Source organism: Podarcis bocagei (genome assembly GCF_964188305.1).
Source record: "Podarcis bocagei genome assembly, chromosome: 7".
Taxonomy (NCBI): domain Eukaryota; kingdom Metazoa; phylum Chordata; class Lepidosauria; order Squamata; family Lacertidae; genus Podarcis; species Podarcis bocagei.
This window is the reverse complement of record NC_138132.1, coordinates 35042384-35066724: the sequence shown is the minus strand read 5'-3', so window position 1 is coordinate 35066724 and position 24341 is coordinate 35042384. Positions and strand designations below refer to the sequence as shown.

At 47.3% G+C, this 24341-nt stretch overlaps 1 protein-coding gene and 1 long non-coding RNA gene across 3 annotated transcripts in view; one reads left to right on the top strand and one right to left on the bottom strand.

Annotated features, from left to right (window-relative positions):
• Nucleotides 1-4025: 4025 nt before the first annotated feature.
• FNDC5 (fibronectin type III domain containing 5) overlaps nucleotides 4026-24341 on the bottom strand; it is a 36489-nt gene continuing 16173 nt past the window's right edge. The window contains exons 2-6 of the mRNA XM_081203935.1: nucleotides 22551-22666; nucleotides 21005-21203; nucleotides 19604-19696; nucleotides 11309-11442; nucleotides 4026-8914 (exon numbers count right to left, since the gene is read on the bottom strand). Coding sequence (XP_081060061.1) covers nucleotides 8873-8914; nucleotides 11309-11442; nucleotides 19604-19696; nucleotides 21005-21203; nucleotides 22551-22666 — 584 coding nt within the window. The 3' untranslated portion in view covers nucleotides 4026-8872. The remainder of the gene's footprint in view (nucleotides 8915-11308; nucleotides 11443-19603; nucleotides 19697-21004; nucleotides 21204-22550; nucleotides 22667-24341) is intronic.
• LOC308592461 lies at nucleotides 17309-22909 on the top strand. 2 transcript variants are annotated; one of them, XR_014010514.1, is made up of 3 exons: nucleotides 17309-18016; nucleotides 22038-22154; nucleotides 22593-22909. It is a non-coding gene; the product is annotated as an uncharacterized lncRNA (long non-coding RNA). The 2 variants fall into 2 exon arrangements; XR_014010515.1 differs by lacking the exon at nucleotides 17309-18016 and having other exon boundaries at nucleotides 21820-22154.

The window sequence follows — 24341 nt, the reverse complement described above, 5'->3', positions numbered from 1 at the left end:
TATCAATTTGGAAGCAAAACAGAGCCTCCCAAAAATAAGGTAGTGATTTCTGTGCATTTGGAGGCAGGTATCAGTTATCTGCTCACTACCACACCAGTGTGACTGCCTGCTGCCCCCAGTAAGAGAATGCTACCACACGCTCGGGCAGACTCTCCCTTGTGCAATAATTTTAGCTAAAAAAAGAAACCGCATGTGTTCTTGCTACTCCGGTCTTCGAGGCAAGATCCCACCTCTCCCTCTACCCCTCTCTGCTTGCTAAGGAGCAAGAGGAAGAGATGGGATCTTTTCTGTCATACAGGAAGCTTTGGAGTAGGAGAAATGCATGTTTTCATCCTTTTCGGAGCTTCAGGGAGCTTTGGATGAGACTCGCCTCTCTCCAGCAAGTACAGGTTTCGAGTGAAGGGTAAATCTTCACCAGGGAATGGGAGGTTTAAGGGGGGAAATGTCCCTTTTGCCTTCCCTGCTTCTAAAGTTGTCAACCCCCAAGACTCATGCCCTCCCATGCACTTCGGCCTGAACAAGATCACTGTTCCAGACTGGCTTGAACGCTGAAGACAAGCACCTCCTGCAAGATTTTGTTTCAGGTTCAACTCATGGGACACTTTGTAGGTGTGTGTGGTGTGCTGGCCTTTTGTATCATTGAGCAACTCTGAAGCTTGTTTTTTAAAAGTGCTGGACAGCTAATAGCTAATATGGTAGCTAATAGCCACTATAGCTTTGCAAGGAATGCCCCTTCATAATGAGGAAGGGGGGAGACAGAGAAGGTGTTTTGACTTTTCTACCTCCAATATCAAAAGGTAATGTGACTTTTTAAAGTACAGGATGAAGGAGCAGGAAAAAATTGCAATGAGGGAGTGTGAAAGAGAGTAGTTTGTTGCTCTGCCCAAAACTGCCACTGCTGTGACAGTTTTGCAAGTAGTGCCTTGTGGAGGAGGAGACCTGGAAGTCAATTGTCCTTTTAAGGAACAAAGGCAGAGGTGCTGAACTTCTGTCATCCTCTGACAAAAAGCTTCTAAGGAGGTCTCTGTGTGTTTTCAAACATCTTGGGATATTTCTAGGGCAACTGTCACAGTCTAATTGCTAGAAACAGTCCCTGCAAACAGTCTGTGAAGCTATTACTGTGCTTTATGGCAAAGCATCTTCTTGAGTCCTTTTGGAATCGATTGCATAAAGCCTGAATCAATTGAGAGTGCATCAGGGCCCGGTCTTGGTGTGTGGGTACTCTTAAGTATATTTTGTTGGGAGTTGCCCAGAGTGGTTGGGGCAACCTAGTCAAATGGGCGTCATATAAATAATAAAATAATAACAATAATTAAGCATTTGGGTCCCCACAGATGAGCGCCAGAGTAGAACCACAGAACACCTGCAATACTGAATGCCCCTGTGTACGTCCTAAGTGCATTTTGGCCACCACTGGGCCCTACACAGGTTGACAAGAGGTGTCTATCTTTCATGTCAGCATAGCTCTCTGGGCAGGAAATTGAGCTTTGCATCTTTGAGTTATTGCAAACCGATGGTTAAAAACAGTAAATGAGGCACCAGCTTGCAAATGAAGTCCCCGTATTGTGCAAGTTCACTCCTTCATTGCATTCACATGCGCTCCTAAAGCTGGAAGTAGGCGGCGAATTCTAATGATGTAATTTGCACTACAGCTGGAAATGGGACAGAAAATCACTCACAGCTGAAATCTGGATTTCCCACCTGCCAAGACATTTAATTGGATGTCCATTCTGAACTGGAGCTTGGCAATTGTTGGAAACAAATGCGGGGCAGGTGAGAGAGATTACCATTTTCCATAGAGCATTATGTTGTAGTCAATCTGGTACATAGGATACCTTATACCAAGTGAGACCCTTATTCGAACAACAATCGACAGCAGATCCCAAGGGTTTCAGGCAGGAGTCTTTAGACTCTACTTGGAGAATGAACCTGGGACATTCTACGTATGGTGCACGTCCTCCACCATGATCCCTTACAAACCATTCCTGTGGTTCAGTCCATACTCTTCTCAAATAATGCAGTACCACCTTGGATCTCATTTTAATGCGTTTTATCTCTGTCTTCCTGAAATCTCCCCACATACAGCCAGCTCTGTTGTATCCTACAGCATGTTCTGATTACGTCTCTGCTTTAAAGATCTCTCTGCAGAGAGTCTGAGGGTGCTTTTTGATCGCTTGACAGTCATCTCTCTGAAGCGTGGAATTGCTTTCAGCCTGTGTTTGTTTCTTCTCTCGCTAATGGCATTTATTGCCGCACATTTTAAAAGGCTGCAATTACAGGGGATAATGATATCACGCACATACTCATATGCACACCCCAACACTTTACCACTCGCAGGATGCCAATTTGGATGCTGAACGTGGAAAGGGTAGGTGAGTCTCGACATCCATTTTCCCACTTTAGGTTCTAGTTGTGGGAGGGGGTGGGAGGGGAAGCTGTACTGCTTTAAGGTGTGTCAGACCTGTGCAGAAGTCCTGACAAGAAGTTCCAAAGGCATGTGGTGGATGATGTGCCAGAATGAGACTTCCCAAGTCATACTATGCTGTCCAGGGGGATGGAAATACTGTAATATGGAGGGCATACTCTAGGAGGTCTGGAAGTAAGATCCATCAGTGGACCCCCTAGCTCAGTGATGGCCAAACATGGCCCTCCAGCTGTTTTGGGACAACAATTCCCATAATCCCTGACCAGTGTTAGCTAGGGATGTTGGGAGGTGTAGTCCCAAAACAGCTGGAGGGCCAAGTTTGGCCATCACTGCCCTAGCTGCTCTGGCTAACCTTTGACCACCAGATGTTGCAGGACCAGATGCCATCTTTCTTAACCATTGGCCATGCTGTCTGGGGTTGATGGGTGATGTAGCCCAATGACACCTGGAGGACCACAGGTTTCCCTCAGCATCCCCCTTGCCGCTCTTTATTTTCTCCCCCTCCTGCTTTCACCTGTTCCCAATGAGCCATGGGAGATCCTGCCCTCCCCCTTCCACAGTGTGTCCTAAAAGAGTTGGGGGGAAGCCATGGTACTGGGAAGATCAGAGACAGCGTCTTGTCTCTTTTGTGCTGCTCCTAGCTTCTGGGGCCTCTGAGTGAAGTCACAACCCCGTGCCCCTTTCTCTAGCTCCCCTCTGGGGTGTAGAGGAAGTGAGAGGCGAGCTCTTGCTTTGTAGCCCTGCTCGCAGCCTTTTTGGCAGACAAGCAGGAAATTAAGATGGCTGTTGGCGGGCCCTCCACTGGCCTCTGCCTGACCCAACCAACACCTGGCACTGGCCATGAAAGGATGTGATCAGGGAAGTCGCTGTGCAGCCCTTGGAACACAAGGGGCACACACACTGGTGGAAACTCGGTACCACAAACAGAGCACAGAGCAGTAGCCAAATTAGGTTGAATGTCCACTGCTTGCTCAGGAGTCCAGCTGGAAGGAGGCTCTCCTTTAGCAGCCAAAGATGGAGCGCTAAATCAAACCACAGTCCCAAACTACTTTCACTCCCTCTGCGGGTGGGGCCTGAGAAACAGCTGAGTATCATGGGAGCAAACTGTAGTATCCTAATAACTAGAGCAATATCAAACCTGTGGGGAATGTCTTACATGGGGAGATAACTCTCGGGATGGAGTTCAGATTATGGGTATGTTTGAAATGCTTCCCCATCTCAAAAATTGTGCCCCTGTGGGAAGTGAACATATCAGAGAGCGAAGTTCTAGGCTAGCCCTGAAAAGCTACATTTCTATGTGCAGGGAGTTGTTTTTGTTTTAGTGCAGGAAGCCTCCCTTGCTACTTGCTAACTCAAACTGTACGATCCGAAGAACTCCTGTACAAGGTGTTACTGTGTGCTTATTTTGGGAAAGTCTCATCCCACGAATCTGCCATTTCAGAAAATGAACACTTCGAAATCTGGCTAAGAAAGCTCCCATCTCCCCATGCAAAAAACCCCAAACCCCAATATATCATGTTTTTCACAAGGCCAGACTGAGGATCGGCGACCTTTCGAAATGTCGATCTCTTTACACTCAAAGGAGATGTTCCTGTCACTGTACATTTAAAAACATGGTTTATTGCTCAAAACTGTTATCACAGGTAACAACCTTTCTGTGTCTAACAAGGCAGACAATCTGCTCTCGGCCATTGTTTTGGCAAGAACTGAGGGGAGTGAGGCCTTTCCTCTGTTTTGCAACACATTGTGAGTAGCTGTTAATTAGGTGGTTCTGGACAACAACTCCCATTAGCCCCTGTCAGCCCAGCTGCGTCCCCAGCGTCCTCAGCACTCTACAGCCAGCATGATGGAAATTGTAGTCCAAAACCTCTGGAAAGCACCAGGGTGGTGCGGGATGCCATCTGCCGGCACCTTGTGTGGAAGTTGATGGGAGGGGCTGGTTGCAAGTGGTTTTGCGTGGATGTTGGAAGCTTTAGAGCAGGCGCTGACTTAGTCACCGATGAGAAGGGACACAATTTTGAAGAGGCACATTAACACCATGACAGAAACTGAAGCAACTAGACTTCTCCACCTGCAGATGAGCAGGCCCTTCCTGAGCTCAGTGAAGGCAGAGATGAGGGGTACTGAGGAGGGCCTGGAAGCAGGAAAAACACAGCAATGCAAAAAAAGGAGGCGTCATTGATGTCATCATGGAGACATCATCTCTAGGAACACTACCTAGCATTGATACCATGCTTTAGAGAGACCAAAGCACTTGTCAGACTTGTTATCTCCACAGTCCTTACAGCAACCCTGCAAGGTGGGCTTGAAGAGCCTTGCTGGATGGTTCCAGGGTGGGTCTATCCAGGACAGCAGCCTGTCTCTCACTGTGAGCCAGCAAAAAGCCCCTGAGAAGCCCCAAAGCAGGGTATGAGGAGAACAGCCTCTCTCTCTTTCCCCTGACAAACGGGCATTAAGTGATGCACACAGTCTCAACATGGGGATTCCCAATTTATACTCCTCTAAAAGGCCAGTATTATCCCTATGCAACCAATTAGAGGTTGAGGGGAAGGATAGTGAGCTAGCTGCTAGTGTCTTGTTCAAGCCAGACACGGAGTTTGTGACTGAAGTAAAATCTGAAGCAGAGATCGGAGTCTAAATGACTCCTTTTTCTCCCTTTCTTCTTCCTTGTCTCCTGTGCCTTGAGCCTGACATGCAGACATTTAGCAAGTGGAACGGATTCCATGGCTTTATCAATGTGCCAAGAAATAATACATCCCTTATTAATTTGGGCATGTGGAGTGGGGGCAGGATTATTGTTACATGCACAGGAGCAGGGCCAGGGAAGACAGTGGCATCCCAACCTGTGGTCACAGCTCTGTCTGGTAATCACTATGCATACAAGCCCTTTTCCCTCCCTCCCGGCTAGTTTGCACATAAAACACTAATCCATTGTTTGTTTAAGAAACAGTTAACTGTGATTTAACCCACAGATGATCCTTCAAACCACAATTTGTTTCTTCAAAGTTTAGTATGTTTTCCACCCGCTCTTGCCTCACGCCTTTGTAACTTGCCACATGTCTGAATGATGGGGCAAAGCAAACCATGATTAAGGATGGGTCCTGGGTGTGCACATAACACCAAAGCCATGGTTAAAACTATTCAAGGCTTGTAAGCCAACATCCATGGTTTGCTGGTAGTTGACCATCATTAAGTTGCTTGGCAAGATTAGGATGGTCAAGCAAAAACCATGGTTAATAATGTATAGTTTAATAAATTGTGGCTTAGTGTTATGTGTGAACCAGGCCAACCGTGGAACCGAACTCCCCTGAACTCCCAGTTATTGAGCTCAGCAGAGGAGGAATTAAACTTCAGACCAAGCCAACTTGGCATTTTGATTGAGCAATCAGAAGCCCATCTCTTCTCCCAGCGTGGATGCAAGGCTTCCTGGAGCAACATGCAGAGGGCCTAATACTGAAGCACAACAGGGGAATCTTCCTCCTGCTCCTCCCTTATCACCTTCCACAGCATTGCCATATGCACAGATCTGTCCATTTTCAACCATGAAAAACTTATTAATTGCAGAAAATTGTCCACCACTTCTCCCACCTTTCTGTCAGGAAAGACCAAGGCAGGAATCTGGCATTTTGATTAACCCTTGGGGCAAGAAAGAAACAATGGAAAAGAGAATCTAGGATATGCCTTGCCCTTGTTATACTGTGGGTGAGATGACTACCCTACAGCACATAAGATGGGTTTGGGGTCAGAGCTCCAACTCAAAATGAGGCAAGTTTTTTGAATTTCCAGTTGGTGAACTCGTATGGCTTCCTACACACAAGAACTGTGCCTGGTTTTTTAGTCTAGCTCCCCCTGCTACATGCATTGATCATGCACATATTCCTGGTGCATATCACATTCAAATCCTTGCTCAGCAATGAAGGATACTTGGCGGCCTTAGGTGTGTCACAGCTTAACCTACCTCACAGGGTTGTTGTGAGGCCAAAATACTGCTCTGAGAAAGGAAAGGTCAGGTTCAAGTAAGTGAACCAAATTGATGATTCTGACATTTTGATTTTGTAAAAGACATTTTTAAGGGATTAAAAAAAGTAAGTCTCGTTGATAAGACACAATAAGGCAGTGATGCTAAGTAATGACAAAATTCATAATTTACAGCCCCCTTAAAAACAACCACAGCCCACCCCCTAAACCCAACAGCATCCATAAAGGAGGACGAACCACTTTGAGCTTTTGCTGGACAGTTGGAGTGAGTTTCTACATGGAGTTTTCCCCTCTCCAACCAATTTCAGCTCCTGTCTGAGAGCCTTTGGCCTCTGTGACCTCTCATGCACTGAAAAGCAGTGCAGTCGCCCTGGACACTGCACTTCAAGGGATGCCACAACAGTACCATAGAAATGAGTGCAAGAGGTGGGGGGGTGCCAAATTTTAGCATTGCACAGGGTGCCACTGAAATTTGAGAGCTCCAAATCCACCCCTGCACTGACAAAGTTGCTGGGATGACTTGCAGAGCAGCCATCCTATGTTGGTGCAAGGCTCCCCTATACAAAGGTGCTAGACTTTGCATCAAGCAATCTTGGCACAATGCGAATTAAATTGGTGTGTTTGTTTGTTTTCAAGGATCGAAGTGTAGCTGCTTTGGCACACTGTGGGCGTATTACATCAGACCCCGGCTAAGAAGAAATGGTTTGATAAGCGCAGATCCGAAGAGCAGATTACAACTGGTTTCACAGCCATTTCCTGCTTTCCAGGGAACCCCTGGGAATCGTAGTTGGCATCTATCAATTTTGGTGATAATGGGCCTTGGCATCAGCAACAGATAATTCCCTGCACTAAAACTAGAGGGTCATCCAATAAAAGTGACAGTGATTTTAGCAGAGGGGAAAGAAAGCAGGGCTTCTTCACACAGAGAATAATTCACTCCAGGCATCTGCTAATGGTGGTCACCAGCTTTCATCACCTTAGTTAAGGACTGGGGGAATCCATGGAGGGGCCAAGCTCTCAGTGGTGATTAGCTTTACAGGCATAAAATCAATCCCCCATGTCCACAGGCAGGACTAGCTACAAGGGGCCAGTAAGAGAGGTGGGTCACCACCACAGTTGTGCCCTGCTTGTGGGCTTCTTAATCGGCTCCGGGCTGAGTGAATTCCCAACTAGGTAGCCCAGGGACTTGGGACCTGTTGGCTGATGGCAGATCCCATCAGCCCCTGCAGCCAGCCTGGCCATCCGTCAGGGATGGTGGGAGTTGTAGTCAGTAGCATCTAGAGGGCCACAGGTTTCCCACTCCCAAGACCACACCTCAGGCCTGGCTCAGCAAGGTTCTTCAGAATTTGTATAATCTCCAGCTCCTCACCAAACTAGTATTCCCAGGATTCTTTGGAAAAACCATAACAATAAAGTGGAATAAAACCAAAACAAGTTTGCAGCCTAGATGAGGTTCACCCTGGGAGAAAAACACCAGATGTTTCCACCATTCTTGTCTATAGTCATCGTCAGATCTCTTTGCGGTTCTACAGAACTGGAAGATTTGGGGTTAGGTTTTTGTGTGTGGTTTTTTTGCATTCTCTGTTGGTTATCCAGTTGGAGAAACAACATTAAATATACACCAAAACTTGGGAGGAAATAAGAAACTCACAACTGCTCTAAGTAACTTATAATAAGCAGCTAGCGGAGTCCTGAGAGTCCAGGTGGAAAAATGTGTGCTTCTGGTTTCTTTATCTCTTTGTTTAAAGCAGCCTTCGCTAACCTAATGCCCACCAGCTGTTTGGGATGACAGCTCACTTTGTTGGCTAGCTGGGACTGAAGGGACTTGTAGTCCAAAATAGCTGGTAGGCACCAGATTGCCAGAGACTGTATTAAAGACACAAAATTGAATGCCTGCAAACAGTTGTTTCTACTTAAAGCACAAATGGCAAGACGTCTGCGTGGGATTCCTAGCCAAAGTCATTGGTTTGGTCTGTGGTCAGAGGGGACAGAGCGTTCTCCAGTGTTGTCACGAAGAGATGGAGGCAGTCGTGTCTGGAATCCAGGATAGCATTTCCTACTGAAAAACTGAGCTGTGGTAAGAAGAAAGCAAACCAGGAATGAGCCAGAGCATTTCCCAAGAGACGAATGTTTCAGGACAAGACAGAGACAGACAGTCAAGGTGAAAGATGACGCTCCTCCTAGCCCCACCAGCAAATGCCCATTTGTTGGTGTGTGGGACACAGCCTAGTTCAAAGTATGCTGTAGCTCAGTACATTACCGAGTTTCTTTTCTTTCCCACATGGAGATGGGCTTGTTGGGTTTTTTCCTCCAGGGTATGGAAGGAAAGGCTTGTGCTACAGTCTGCAGCAGCTGAACAGAACTCTTTCCAAACAGCTCTGAAAACCTTTCACTTCCCCAGTTGCCAAATCTTGGAGGGAGGGAGGGAAAGAGACAGAGAAGGAGAAACGGAGTCCATCCATCAGGCTGTCATGCTTCAATGATATTCACTGAGGGCTTGTTTTTTGGAAACTAGAGGAGAGAGAGAGAAAAAGAGAGAAATATAAGGTACCCAGGAATGTGAAGTCAATACACCCTGGGAGAAATGGAAAATCTGTAGTCTGAGGGCTGGAGGTGAAGCAAGGATTAAACAGATGGTCTGTATTTCACTTCTATCTGAAATACAAGGAATAAGCAATCAATCCACCTTTCACACTAAATCTGTATAAATCAGTGTTTGCCAACCTGGTGCCCTCCAGCAATTCTGATGGAACTTGTGGTCCAAAATTAACTGGGGAAGGCCACTATAGTTAATAACTCTAATTCTGAAGAAAAGGTGTTTCTATTGTTTTGGGATGTTGCATGCATCTCAGCAGGCACCATCTTTGAAGGAGTATTTCTCCTATTTCTCTCTTGGGGGGTGAGAGAGAGAGAGACTCTTCCAAAGACTTATAAGTGTTATTTGTTAATAGATTTATACTCTCCTGTTCTGAAGATTTTTCTTTCCCAGGGCAGCTTTACAACATACAGTCAAGCCAAAGCAAAATGCCATCAATAAAAAAACTCTCGATTCAGCATTTTAGCACCAGACCAGAAAGACTGGGTGAAGCTCACCAGTTGCGTCAATGGGGAATTCATGTGACCCCCTTGGAGCTGCCCTGAGAAAGTATCTCCCTTTCTGACTTCCTTTGAGAGCCAGTGTGGTTAAGAGCGGTAGTCATGTAATCTGGGAAACCGGGTTCGTGTCTCCACTCCTCCACATGCAGCTGCTGGGTGACCTTGGGCCAGTCACACTTCTGTGAAGTCTCTCAGCCCCACTCACCTCACAGAGTGTTTGTTGTGGGGGAGGAAGGGAAAGGAGAATGTTAGCCGCTTTGAGACTCCTGAAGGGGAGTGAAAGGTGGGATATCAAATCCAAACTCCTCTTCTTCTTCTTCTTCTTCTTCTTCTTCTTCTTCTTCTTCTTCTTCTTCTTCTTCTTCTTCTTTGGAAACACCTGGAGTTGTGCAATTGTCATTGTCCCTTTGATTAACACACTGAGGTTTTCCAACATGGTGGGGGGCCCTTATGTGTCCTTAAGTGACTTTTTCTGCTACTGAAGAGACTGTCGCTGTGGCATGAATAATTCCTTCAACAGCAGAGTTAGCAGAACATGAAGGAGGTTTGTCGAAAGTTGATGCAGGGTCATGGCTGGCAAGGGCAAATGGCTACGGCACAGGGAAGCTGGAAGCATCATCACGATTAGTAGAGGTGAAGAAGATTTTATGAAGTTTGGTCCATTAGAGGCAAACCCTTAGTTGGCATTGGCCTTTGACAGCATCCCCCACCCTACCTGGTGGATATTCCAAGCTCCTTCCTTGAGTCTCGCTTTCTGTTTTTGAAAACCTGAGTGTCTCTCTAGCTCTGTTCTTTCCAGAAATAAAATGGAAACGGTGCCAGAAGCCTTTGAACTGATTGCTCAGGGAAATGTTAACCCCTCCAGGGTTCTGGCCAGTGCCTACAGAAGCACTGAACTGAGATAACTGACTTGGCACATATTGGCCAGTCCACCTAGGAGCTGGATATGAGGGTTTGTATATTGTATTGGGCTGCAGGGACAGGACAGTGTTCTTGTTGGTGTCCGCCCAGCTGCCTTCCTGGCTGAGCGGCCAGAAGTGGTCTCTGGTGTGGTGTGGAGAATCCCCAGGACACTAGCTTTGGGGGTCTTCAATATCCATGTCAATACTGTCATGTCTGGACTAACTCAGGACTTGATGGCTGCTGCAACAACTGTGGGTTGTCTCAACACATCATGCACTTGACATACTGCAAGCCATACTCTAAATATGGTTTTTACTTTAGAGAGATGGAGAAGGATCCAACGGGTGTTTTGGTGGGGGGATGGGCTGTTGATTATCACCTGGTTGTTATGGGTAAGGTTGTGCTGTGACTTAGGTCTGGCCCACCCATGAGGCAGGGTGAAGGAGCCACCTTGGGTGGCAGAAACCCCTGAAGCAGCTCCCCTGTGGGCACACTGCTCGCTCCGCCACCTCTGCCAACATCAGTGTTGATTTCCAGAAAGATCTTGAGAGATCTCACTGAAATCTCACAAGATATTGAGATCTCAGATGGCGCGACTATCGCCCCAAGCAAATTAAACAGAGACAAAAAAGCAGGAAGCAGACACACACACACCAAGGTGCATACATCTCAATTTAAAAGTAAAACTTTAAACTCAATTTAAAATAAAAAATCCAGGAGGGGCATGGGACCTTGGCAGCCACCAGGGTATTTTTGAGTCTGCCATGGTGCCCGTGGGCATCACTGGGGTGGCTGTGTGTTCAGAGGCAGAACATGGACTTTCAGCTCCAGTCAAAGCAAAGGCTACTTTTAGAGAGGTTGGTTGCCTTGCCTCTCCCCCCCCCCCCAATTCCTGGCCCTTCTCACCTTGCTACGCAGGAGGCCCCCGCTCTGGTGTTCGGGGGTGCTGTTTTCTGAGGTGCTCTTGGTTTTCTCCTTGTTGTTATTTGGTTCGTTGTCTTTGATGATGTCGTACTGCCTGCAGAACAGGGCGATCACCCCTGAGGAGGAGAAAAAGCATCACAGGTCCCTCTGCCTTCCAGAAGGGCAACCAGGAGTATCGCCTGAACACCATTTGTTCCTGCGGCAAACCGTGAACCGCCTGGGGCCCTGCCCAAGGAGCTGTGGCTGACTCAGCTCCCTTAACCAGGCCAAGGTCTGCAAGGGAGTGCAGCTGGAAATAAAAAGGTAGCGCCTGCCAGCTCCCATCTCACCCCAAACATGAAGTCTGGATTTGCGCAGAATGTTCCATGTCATTCCTTAGTTGTCTCCTCATTAAAAATGTAGACCTATCTCCCCCAACCTGGTGCCCACCAGATGTTTTGAACTACAACTCCCAACAGCCACAGCAGCACAGCCATATGATGCTAGGGCTGAAGGGGACTGTAGTCCAAAACATTGGGAGGGCACAAGGTTGGCGAAGGCTGCTTTAGACCTTCTCTGGCTGTCTCTTTGGTGTTATTCTGTCAAGGTCTATTATTGGCATTTGTACATATTTTTATATCACAACTGAAGAAACAAACATTATTCCTCGCCGTCAACTGAAAACAAAATAACTGGGACAGGCATGATGGTGACGGAAGTGTTATAAAATATCAGCCGCATTAGAGGGAATGAATATGAGGGAAATTATTCACTCCCTCTATCTCAGGCTGTTTTGTGGAGTCTTTAGGGTTCTGTCAACATTTCTGATAAAGTTAATTATTGGCAGATTAAAATCAACCAAAACACAGCAAATATGAACGTTCCATGGCCTCACAGCAGCTCAACCAATAGCACCAAGAGGCTTCATGGCCACAAGGATAATACAGCAAAGGCTCTCCAAATAGCTAATATCTATAGTTGCTCAGGGACGCGGGTGGCACCTGTGGGTTAAACCACAGAGCCTAGGACTTGCCAATCAGAAGGTCGGCAGTTCGAATCCCCGCAACGGCATGAGCTCCCATTGCTCGGTCCTTGCTCCTGCCAACCTAGCAGTTCGAAAGCACGTCACAGTGCAAGTAGATAAATAGGTACCGCTCCGGCGGGAAGGTAAACGGCATTTCCGGGCACTCTGGTTCACCAGAAGCGGCTTAGTCATGCTGGCCACATGACCTGGAAGCTGTACTTTCCCTCGGCCAATAAAGCGAGATGAGTGCCACAACCCCAGAGTCGGCCACGACTGGACCTAATGGTCAGGGGTCCCTTTACCTTTACCTATAGTTGCTCAGCTTGCACCAGTGAGTTGCCCATCGGGATAGACTAGTAGTAGCCAATATGTTTGCCCTCCTAGCCACCCCTGATTATAGGCCGTGCTTTCTGGGGATGATGGAGTTGTAGTCCACTGCCTACCTGTTATACGTATAACCTCCAGAGGAATTATTTCAGGTGGCAAGTCAAAGGGTGGGCTGGCTGACCTCAAAGGTTATACAATTCTGTTTTAAGCAAAGTAGTTTTGGAGCGTCACTTGTGTGAAGGGGCTGGAAGGCAGCCCTGTCTGCTAGCAAGCAAAAAGCAGGTGTTTGTTTGGCAGGGCACATACACAAGGGAAGAGGAGGGCAGTGGAAAATTCCTTCATCTCAGAATCCAGGCTGGGCACCGGTGACAAACGGAGGGGATGGCAGCATTTCCCACAACAGCCTCCGTGCTTTAGTGTGCTTGAATTGGCAGGCTTTCTGCTTGCGCATTGCAAACACGATGTGACGGCTGTAGCAGGAAAGGGCGGCAGTGCAAATGACCCATCTCTGCTCCCGTAACACGCTCCGAAAAGAGGACACATTTCTACGCTCTTGGTAAAGACTAGATTCAAGAGGAAATGCTGCCTTGTGCTTGTAACCGAGGCCTTGGTGCTGGTTCTCCTCTTTGAGGAAGGCTTTTTTGGAGAGATTAACATGGCCAAATCATCAGCCCTGCAACTCAGTTCAGGGGAGAGAGCAGCCTTCCTCACCCTGCTGCATCAGGTCAGAGGTTTTGGCCTACAATTCCCATCGGTCCCAACAGGCGTCACATGATGCTAGGACTGATGGGAGCTGTAGTCCAAGACCAGGTTGCACCAAGATTGTGTAGGATCAGCTCAAAACATCCCTGCAAAAGTGGAGTATTGTGTTCAGAGAATCAGAGAATCCTAACGTTGGAAGGGACCACGAGGGTCATCTGGTCCAACCCCCTGCAATGGAGGAGTCTTTTTGCCCAACATGGGGCTCAAACCCACAACCCTGAGATTAAGAGTCTCGTGTTCTACCAGCTGAGCTATCTAGGGAAGTATTCCATTCCAATAAGCATGTTCCCTCCCATGAAGGTGCCTGTCAGCTCTGGATTGAAGTGATGGCGAGCCAGCCTGGAAGCCAGACCATCTCATTCGGAAACCCCTATAATACCAAATAAGTGGAAGGCTGATAGGAATGGAAGGGGGAGCCTTAGATTTGTTCCTTCTGCCTAAGCTCTCAACATAAAGCAATTAATAAGTTATTGCAGAATATGTCAGCTTGCAAAGCTACTTCTGTAGGGCTGTCTGTTCAACAGCTTTGTTTTGTACCCCTCTGTGCACCCCTTGTCTACAAGAAACCAGAAAGTCCTTTGGCCAGGAAGCTGGAGAGTAGGAAGGGAGAGGCAAAATTCGTCCCCAGAGAAGGACGTAAATTATCCTGTTTGCTGTCTCATTGATTTGCTGGCCTGCTTGCTTCACCTGAAACGGCCCTCCTTCCCCCGTGCTTCCAGCGAAAGCAATTGCAAAGCTCCCTGGCAGAGTGTTTCTGCTTTTCATAAATGTTTCATACTGCAGAAGGGGCAAAAGCAGCTGTCGATGGAGCTAGGGGGCTGAGCACAGAAAGCAAACAAGCCTGAGCTGCCTTTTGCATTAGCTCGTGCTTGGCAAGTCCCAGCTGGCAGGAGAAGGCAATGCAGAAGCGGCATGAAGAGGAGCCACCTCAGAGCTTGCTTTCAAAATGCCAGGGACAGGTGAAGCTAGCAGGGAGCTGGGTTGCTGTACTACAACTGGGAGTGAGAGCACTGTGGGTCCAAACACCCCTTCCTCTCTCTTGGCCTCAACCTCTGCAATACTGGGGAGATGATGAAAAGAATCCCATTGGACTATCTTACCGAGGTTATATGCAACCCTACCCCTCTCATCCTAAGGTGATGTGACATCCAGCCCATTGAGGGAGGGAAAAGCCCCCCACTTGTCTCCATGGCAACAGAGCTCATTGTTGAGATACAGATGATGGGCACTTGGCTGAGCAGCCCAGGCCATCATCTTGGGGTGGGCCTTTCCCCACCTTTCCTGGCTGGATGCCAGGGTCATCCTAGGATGGAGAACAATAGGCCAAGCGGTGCTGTGTGGGGGTGAGTTTGGCTGGGCTGGAAGCTGGACAGAGAGGCTTGTCTTGCTCTGTGCTGAACCCACAGCTGTGGCTTGGGGCTTCCCTGGAGACCTAAAGGAGAGGCAAGATGTGTGAAAGTGTTAATTTTATTATTATTATTATTATTATTATTATTATTATTATTATTATTATTATTTTATTTATTTATACCCCACCCATCTGGCTGGGCTTCCCCAGACACTCTGGATGGCTTCCAACAAAATATTAAAATACAGTGCTTTGGGCCCCTCCATCCTATACTCCAGTGTTTCCCAACCGGTGTTCCGCGGCACACTAGTGTGCCGCGAGACGTTGCCTGGTGTGCCGTGGGAGGGAGGCGGGCAAGTCGGGCGGCGAGAGGCGGGGCAGCGGCGGCGAGGATCCGCGTCGAGCCGGGGGCGGCTCCGCGGTGGTGGTGCCGAGGTTTCTCTCTCCATTCTCCCCTCACACACACACACACAGGAAATAACACAGGATCAGCTGACAGGACCCGGCCAATGGGGCGACGGCGGGGCAGCGCGCGCAAAAGGGAGGAGCGCGAGACGACGGCGCAGGGCGGGAGGGCGGCGCATTACGCGTGCTCAAACCCGCCCTCCGAGGCGCAGAGGGGAGCTGGGCAAGCGCCTTCTTCAACCACGCGCTCGTTTAAAGAGGCAGCGCCCGGGCGGAACAGAACTCTGTGCCTCTCGCCTAGGGATGAAGGCGGGCACCGGCTTAAGCCAGTAGTAGCCTAATAATGCATTAACTTCCGTGGGACTTCCAAGTAAACACAGTAGCCCAGCGCCTCCCTCCCCAAAAGGAGGGGGAATTACAGCAGCGCAGGCGACTCCTGCGTCTCCCCGATATTTAAGGCTGCCATCCCTCGTGCACACTTACGCGGGAGCAAAACCCCGTGAACAAACTAGGGCTTACTCCAGAGTAAATACGGGTAGGATCTGGCTGCAGTTGTACAAGAAGAAGCAATTGATAACATTTTCTATCTTGCGCTTCAGCCGGAAATGCTGCTACCACAGTTTCCAGCCCCTATTGCTTCCCTTTCACTATATTATCTCCCCTTCCCACCCCCCACCCCGCTGGCCCGCCAAGGGATGGGGGGTTGTGAGCAGAATCATAACGGGTTCAGTCAGAGGCAACGGCTTGAGTTGTCCAGATCACGGCTGGCACCAAAGGGTGGCGAGGTCTGGCCCGCCATCCTAACCCACTCATGGTTCTCCTATAGGTGGCACTCAAGAAAATTAGAATTTGGAGGCAGCCCAAAAGAGTTCTTCCTGCCTTTTCCAGGTGAAGGGGGGGGCACTGCCTAGAACCCACTCTGTTTAAATTTCTCGTCTCCTGTCTCACCAGCTGCTGCTGAAACACGAATGTTTACTCATTTTTTAAAAAAGCATTAAAATGCCTAAGCAAACAGAGGCCCTTACCAATAATATCAGGTTCCTAGCTGTATAGCAGTGGCAAGATCCCAGGGCAATGTGTCTCCTTTTAAAACAACACTGTGATAAGCAACACCCTGCTATGAAGCCATAAAAAAGGTAAGACAAATCCTCAATGCAGGCTCATTATTAATCCAGCTTTTCAACCTCCCCACTGGATACCACATACTTGATCTACTTAACCAAGTCCCTTCTACACATGCAGCAGAGTAAGTTGACCCAGAATAGTACCAGTTCAGATGGCAGATGGGAGAATGACAGTGCTGAATGCTTTCCCATGTAGAACAGTCCCTGCAAATAAAAACCTAGCATATTTGGAAGAGGGATGCTAGCCTAACCATTACCTTCTATGCTGTTACTATTTTTTTATTTTTTTTACATAAGTAAAAAGTGACCTTTCCCCATCTGGCATGGTGGTGTGCCTCGAGATTTTTTTCATGAAACAAGTGTGCCTTTGCCCAAAAAAGGTTGAGAAACACTGCTATACTCAGGTTGTATATACAGTGGTACCTCAGGTTACATACGCTTCAGGTTACATATGCTTCAGGTTACAGACTCTGCTAACCCAGAAATAGTACCTTGGGTTAAGAACTTTGCTTCAGGATGAGAATAGAAATCGTGCTCTGGCAATGCCATTAGCTAAAGTGGTGCTTCAGGATAAGAACAGTTTCAGGTTAAGAACAGACCTCCAGAACGAATTAAGTACTTAACCCAAGGTACCACTGTATATGTAAATAAAACCATATATCCTAAAGACACTGCAGTCTCCAATGACCTTCATTGCACCCTGGGTAAGTGCAGGCACCCCTGGAGTCTCTTGCCGCTTGGAGATTGGCCATGGTTCAAATCCCCACTCGGCCATGAAGCTCACTAGGGATCTTGGACTAGTCACCACCTCTTGGCCTAACCTACCTCATAAAGTTGTTGTGGGAATTAAATGAGGAGGGGGAGAACCATGGACACCATCACCTTGAGCTTCTTGGAAGGAAAGGTGGGATAGAAATGTTATTAATAATAATAATAACAGGACTTTTTATTATTGATCTTTGTAAGCTGTTTTGCTCAGGGAACATTTATTTATTTTTGGCTGAGGAGGTAAAACAGCCTGACATTCAGTGCTTTTTCCCTAGAAAAATAGGTGCTGGTACTCACCATGAAGTTGTTACAGTATGTGTCACGCTTTTTAGCAACAATGGGGAAAAGTGCCAGTACTGCGCACCTTTGAGTATCCCCTGGAAAAAAGCACTGCTTATATTTATGCCCATTCTGCAGATGGAAGGTGGGCTGATGTTGAGAGAGAGAGATGCCTGAGGCTACCAAATTCGTTCATGGCCAAGGCAGTATTTAAACTGGGAGCTTATCGCTCACCCCCTTAAGTCGGTTCCATGCAGGCTGCTTAATGAGCATTCAGCCTGGCTTGTGTGCAGAGAGATTAGGCGGCGGCTATTGAATGATAATCCACCTTGTTATCCTCCTCTTTCCAGTGCCTTTCCCTATCATGTTCCTTATCCCGTCCAATCTTTCCAGGTGGAGGGGAGGTTTTGTTTCACAAGAGCTCCAGATCAGTTTTAATTGTGCAGCCTGATGTGACTGAATCCCACCCGTAAACAGTGACTGTATGGGAAACGGCCTTAGACACTGCTCTGCATTGGCTCTGGGAATTATTCGTCAATATGTGCAAATACACCTAAATATACAGAGCAGTCGATACGGATGGAAGAAGAGAGACAATAAAGAACAGGAGTCTCTGGGCATGTGCAGAAAGTACAGGCTTCCTCACCTACACCACACATCTGGGTTTATAGGGGGTAAAAATGTGAGGATATGAGTTCAAGGCACGTCCATTCTTACAAATGACTCACACTGGCAACAACCCGCTGGCAAACTTGCAGAATTATAGCAGAAGGGGCTTGAATATTTATGGAGACTATAAACTAGCACACTTTTATTTATTTTGACAGAGCAGGAACCATGATGGGATGGTGGGGAGTTGCCCCTCTAACTCTTCCATATGCAGTCTTTTCTTATGACATCTCTTAAGAAGTCTAAAAAGAAAAGCCCAGTATGCCCAGTATTGCAGGTTAATCTTAATTCCAAAAGAAGACCTTAGATTCAACACAAATTACATTCAACACACATTTAAAGCACGTCACTTTCCTCAAACCTGGGTAGCGTGGTTCCTCCTTGCAGACCCGCGATTTCCTCCTTATCAAATTCCCAGGGTTCTTTGCAGGATGTTCTGTGTTTTACATGTGTGCTAGATGTGCTTTGAATGTACGGTGTGGATCCTTGCTTCCTCATAAACTGGTCATACATTAACAACTACAGTTCTGTGATTCTATAACAGAGGGAGCAGTTTTGCTTACAGGAAAGTTTTCTTTTTGTCTCTCCACGCCTGCCCTGCCCCTCGATTCCTGGTAGTAGATTTTAAGAGGATTGGGGCTTACTGCCATTCCGCTGGTTTATGCTCTAATAATGCTTCAGGCCATTTATTGTTTTAACAATTCTGTCATTTTAACAGGGGGTAGTTAAATAGGCACTCTAGTAAAAAATACTAATAACACAGAGAAACAGGAGCGGATTGCAAGGCAGACACAGGGTGATTTACACTTGATTTGTCTTTTTAGACTTCTTCAGCATTTCAGAGAAGGCACAGTGAGAAATCTTGACTGGCTGGCAATTTTCAAGCCTCTGATGGGACAAATAAAGGCAAAAGAGTCTTGTGGCACTGGGGACTATCCAGGGAGGCAAGTGGCTATTTGAAGTTATTTCAGTTCCTAACAAGTCCCACCCCCAGGGACTCAGCTGTTTCTCAGCTAAAGAAATAGCTATTTGAATGTGCACCAGATGGCGACAGAGAGCAGGAAATTTTAAAACACAATTTTCCAAAGAGATTTTTTTTCTTTTGTTTTAACAATCTAACTTCTGACTTTTTTTATAGCGTTTCCCCCCCTGTGTTTAGATCCACCCCAGGAAACAAGCTGGATAAGAGCACATTGGAAAACAACAAAATCTAGAAAGATAACAACCATACATGTGTGCAAGCTGGGCTAAAGTTGGTAAAATTCTAATAATCTCCATACTTGATTATAGTCAAACCCAAGCACATGTAACCCAAATAACAGCATATTCTTCCTCATTCATCCCTCCCTCTGCCCTCTTTCCTCTGATGGTTGATCTGTGTTCAGTTTGGAAACATAATTGGGGCAGCAGCCTCTCCTCTTGTACTTTTTAAAGCATCCAACTCACACAGGCGGGGATCTTGTGAAAACAACTGCCCAGTTATGACCACCTGCTCATATGTCTTCATGGTCTTTTTGTGTGCACAAAATTCTCTGTCCAAAACCCCCAATACATGCATTTATTTTGCATGCATTTAGGGGACTCTTACTGACCTGCCCACATGAACAAGACCACGACAATGATGAGGATCTCCCCGGCTCGTAGCTGCTGGTTTTTCTCTCCCATCTCCTTCATTGTCACCTCATCTGCACAGGATGGGTGGAAGAGAGAGAGAAAGAGATATGGCAGGCAGACCTTAGCTCCATTCCAAACCTACCCTCACAGATTTTTGTTACCCTAAGCAAAGAATTGGGCAAAGAGTTGACTTGTGAAGCACGGCTTTCAAGTATGCAAGGTACCCCTAGGTGTGAGGACCATGTGGCTTCCCCCAATGTACCTCAGAGCCTCTGATAGCAGCCTTTGCCAACCTGGTGGTGTCCAGGCATTTTGGACCACACCTTCCATCAGCCCCAGGCGGCAGCATCCTGTGGCATTGCAGAGGCTTTTTAGATAGACACCTCTCAGCTTGGAGAAACAAACCATGGCACCCTCAGCCCCTCCCTCACAAGGGACCTGGTCAAGGTCTCCCCGGCTATGAGAAGATATGCTGTGCTTCTATTTAATTCATAGTTATTATTTCTACATGTGTATAAACAAACAAAAGCAGATCTGTGCCCTCTTTTTGAGCGCTGTGAGTGGTCATCCTGTCCTAACTGGCCCTACGTCATTCATATCCTTTCATTTTACTGGGTCTGCACTGAGTAAACCTTATTTTGGTACAACCCAGAGGATTTCAGAATGTTCAAGGTTTTCTCACACTTGAGTGATGAGCAACTTCTACCCCCTTCTGCCTTGCTGGGTGCTAGGTCAATCGCCGTCATCCCGCCCCCCCTGCCCCCCCCCACTATTCTGATCCTCCTTACTGTTTTCCCAGCCACCAAACTGATTTTTGCAAACCTGGAAAGGCTGCTGTGGTACCTGATGTGGGTGTATACCTCCCTAGCCCTTTTGCACAAATCCACACAATGCAGAACCCACCCCCCAATACACACGCAATAGATTCGCCTTTTGTTCCAGCTGGGCAGGTGCTTGAAAAGGCCCAGTAACCCAAGGGCTGTATCATGGACCTGGCAGGTCGCAAGGCAGGGCTGATGCATTCCCTCTTGGGCAGAGGGGTTGGCAGCAGCAGCAAATGTTGCACAGCCCCAGTTTAGGCCTTCCAGCTGCTTGCTTCCACTTCCCAGCTATGCTGAAAGAAGGATGTTCATCTGACCAGCTAGAGGGCCCTGGAGGAAGGGGCCACAGCAGTGGACACCCTCCCCCTGGAAGAGGCAGGGTGCACAAAATGAGAATTATCTCCTGCTGGCTATCACCTTTTTCTGGTACTCCAGCCCAGCTGACAGCAGTGGCTCAGTGGGGTCCCTTTGCCACTTGCAGCTCTACTTCGCTGCCCTCCTGCAAACAGTGCTGCTTGTCTCCCACCTCCCAGGGCCCACAGCTTCCTCCTGACTTGCCTTTGTTTTTGGAAGCCAGTTTCTCCGCTTCCCTGGGGGTCTTGAAGTGGACTGGTTCGCTGGCTGGACTCTGGCCCTGGATGCTGATGGACTGGACATGCACAATGTACTCGGTGTCCTCCTCCAGGTCCCAGAGGGAGCACGAGCGGGTGGTGGTGTTCACCTCCTGGATGAAGCGCAGCATCCTGACATCCTTCTTCTGCAGGGGGAGAAAGCAAAACACCCACATATTCCAAAGGGCCAAATGAGAAATGGCAGCAGCAGGTCCCATGGTTTAAACCAAAGCCTGTCCCAATCAGAGGCGTAGCAAGGTCAGGTGGTACCCGGTGTGGAAAATTCTTTGCCACCACCCCCCCCATTCAAATTATTAAAAGAAGGAAAAATAAGATACTAAGAGTCGCAAGTGTTTTTTCTGGTTCGTTTACTGAACATTGGGAGCATAAACAGCTTTGTCTTAGCAGCCCAGGAGGTCGTCCGCAGTGCCCGCGTGCCCCAGAGCCCAACCGCTGTTGGCAGAGGCTAAGGCCACTGGTTCAAGGATCTGCCTCCCAGCTGCTTTTGGTTCCTATGTTTTTGCAAGAGCTCATTGCGACACAGTTTAGTGACTCCTTTCGACCACTCTCCTCTCCTCTTATCAGGGTGGTTGAAACAGGAAGCAGCGGCCTGCAGAGGCCGCCACAGCGACCCAAAAAACCCTGACCACTGCTGGCGGAGGGCTAAGGAAGTCGGCCTTGGCGGCACCAGCCCTTTCCTTGCCTTCGCCCTGCCCCCAGCCGGAGTCGATTGGCCAGCTGGGTTGGGGGCGGGGTGAAGGTCCCAAGGCAAGGAGGGTGGCATCTGGGACTCGGGGAGCCCTGGCAACCTCTCAGAGAGGTGCTACAATAAGCTTATTTTAAAAATACTTATTTTCTCCAATTTGTCACCCCCCTCAGTTGTGGCACCCAGAGCAGACCGCCCCACCGCACCCCCCTTCCTATGTCACTGGTCCCAATCATATGCTTGCTGCTTTGAAATAACTCGTTTTTGCTCACAGGACAAGGTGTCAGAAGACCTTTAAATCCTGATGACAGGGGAATGTCTGAATGGAAGGAGGGAAGAGAGAGTTATTGCTTCTTTCTGAAGTTTGATTGACAAGAAAACTCTTTAGGCAGTGAGTTGCATCAGTTTCTTAATTACTGTAACAGTTTGTTCAGGTTTCATATAAATTTATTCAGGTTTGTGTATATCTTCTATTTTTACATCTGTTAAAAATAGGAACTGAAAGGGAATGCTGTGATTTGCCAGGGATAGTCAGAATATTATTTATTTTATTTTTTGTCAACTAGTACTACTTTTATATGTACATCCCATTGTTAAATTCTTGTTTTAAGATCCGATGACTAGATGCAAAGAAACAATTCTGAATCTGAGGTTGCTTCCAGACAACCTCTTTACTGATTCAACTACACAAAGTTGCTGGTAGGTTAGACAACACTGGCTGTTTATTGAACCTCCATTCTGATCTTGCAAAAAGTCCAGTTTTAAGGGAAGGGATTTTGCCACCTACCTGCTGGGAGATGGCAAATCCTATGACCACCTCTTCTTCCAGGACGTCCCAGGTCACAACAGCTGAGTTGGCTTTCAGGAGCTTGACTGTGACATTGACTGGAGCGGAGGGGCTGTCTGCAAGGAGAGGGAGATTCACATCACATGAATGGAGAAGATGCTTAGCAGGAGAGAAGGAAGCTGGAAGGACTTCTTCACACCACACATGATTAGCTAATGGAATTGACTGTCAGAAGAAACATAATAAATAACAACAACAATCTATGGCTTTTTAAACTGCGGGGGGGGGGCTGTTGTTGTTATTTGTTACTATGTTAAGCATTTTTGTATTTTTATATTATAAACCCCCCGGTGTTCCTCTGCTGAAGGGCAGTATTATTATTAGGCACTCACTCCCACCTGAAGGAGAGCTGATGGTTGCTCATACTGGGGTGGTTTGGAGAAATGCAGAAGGGAAATTTGTGGAGGCAACATGTCTGGATAGCTAGTAGCCCTTACAGCTAAATGGAACCTTAGTATTCAGAGGCCAGTAGCAGTGGATCTGTATCAAGAAGCAATCACTGAACAATTAACTCCCATGGAAACACATCACTTGTAGTCTCCCTAATAAATGATGCATCTGGCAACTTTGCCCAGGACTGTTAAGAGACACTCCAGCAAGACCTCTGGATCCATTAGCCTTCTCTTGCACAAACCCCTCCCAGTCTTAAAACAACACCTTAAAAGATTGGGAGAATGTAGGCAGCATGCTTTGAATGAAGAAGAAGAATTATGCAAGAATAATGGTGATGAAGACTCTGCCATGTGTGTGCATGGATCTACATATGCAGCACAGATAAGCCCCTAACCGGATAGGCGCTAGGAAAAACACACTAGTTTACACATTAGAATATGCCCTAGGGAAAGGAGGGAATGCAGGCAAAGGCTGTTTTGTGTACATTTAGCCTCACAATGGTCCTAAGAAATAGGTAAGACTATGGGCTTTCCATACCTCATCTTACTGTGGATTTCATCTACATGGTGCTCCCCTCTAACTGTTACTGTCCCAAGCTTTCCCCTCCATATATCCAGAGAGTCCCTATATGCAATTGATGCAGCTCTCCTATATGAATTTTCAAAGCAAAGGGGATCTCTGGATTTAGGGAGGAGCAAGTGTGCGACAGCAGTAGCTGGATAAGAACGTCACACAGGCAAGGAGGCACAAGGGATTCACAATATGCATAAGGATGAGATATGGGTGGGTCCTGAGATGTAGAGAGACAAGTCAATTCACCTGGAGACAGGAAAACTCACTTGAGAAATCTCACATGAGGGGGTGGGCAAAGGGAAGCAAGTAAGAAGGTATCTTCTTCCCCCCTCTCTCACTAATTGCATTGCTCTAATTCCAAAATTATACTGGAGCAAGATATTTAGTTGCCATTGGAAAGCCCAATCCCAAGTGAAAAGCAAGCCAGTAAATTTGGAGCCTGTTACTTAACAGGGTCTGCAAGATTCCCAGCAGGTGTGAGGAGGCCAGCAAGAAACTAGCCAGTGGCCCATTCGCTTACCTAGAGCCTGTCACTGTTTTTGATCATAGCTACTCTTTGGGATTCGGGAGGAATACAAGGTTCTTCGAAAAAGGAAAAGGAAAAAGAAAGCACATATCTAGTTATAGGATGCGCATGTCCATTTCTGCTACAGCTGTCTCATCACTGCCTTAAGCTTTACTTTTAAAGCATTACTTTTAAAAATAAATAATCGTGGATTAGAACTTAAGTCTTCTCTGAACAGCCAACTAGATGGATGGGTGCCA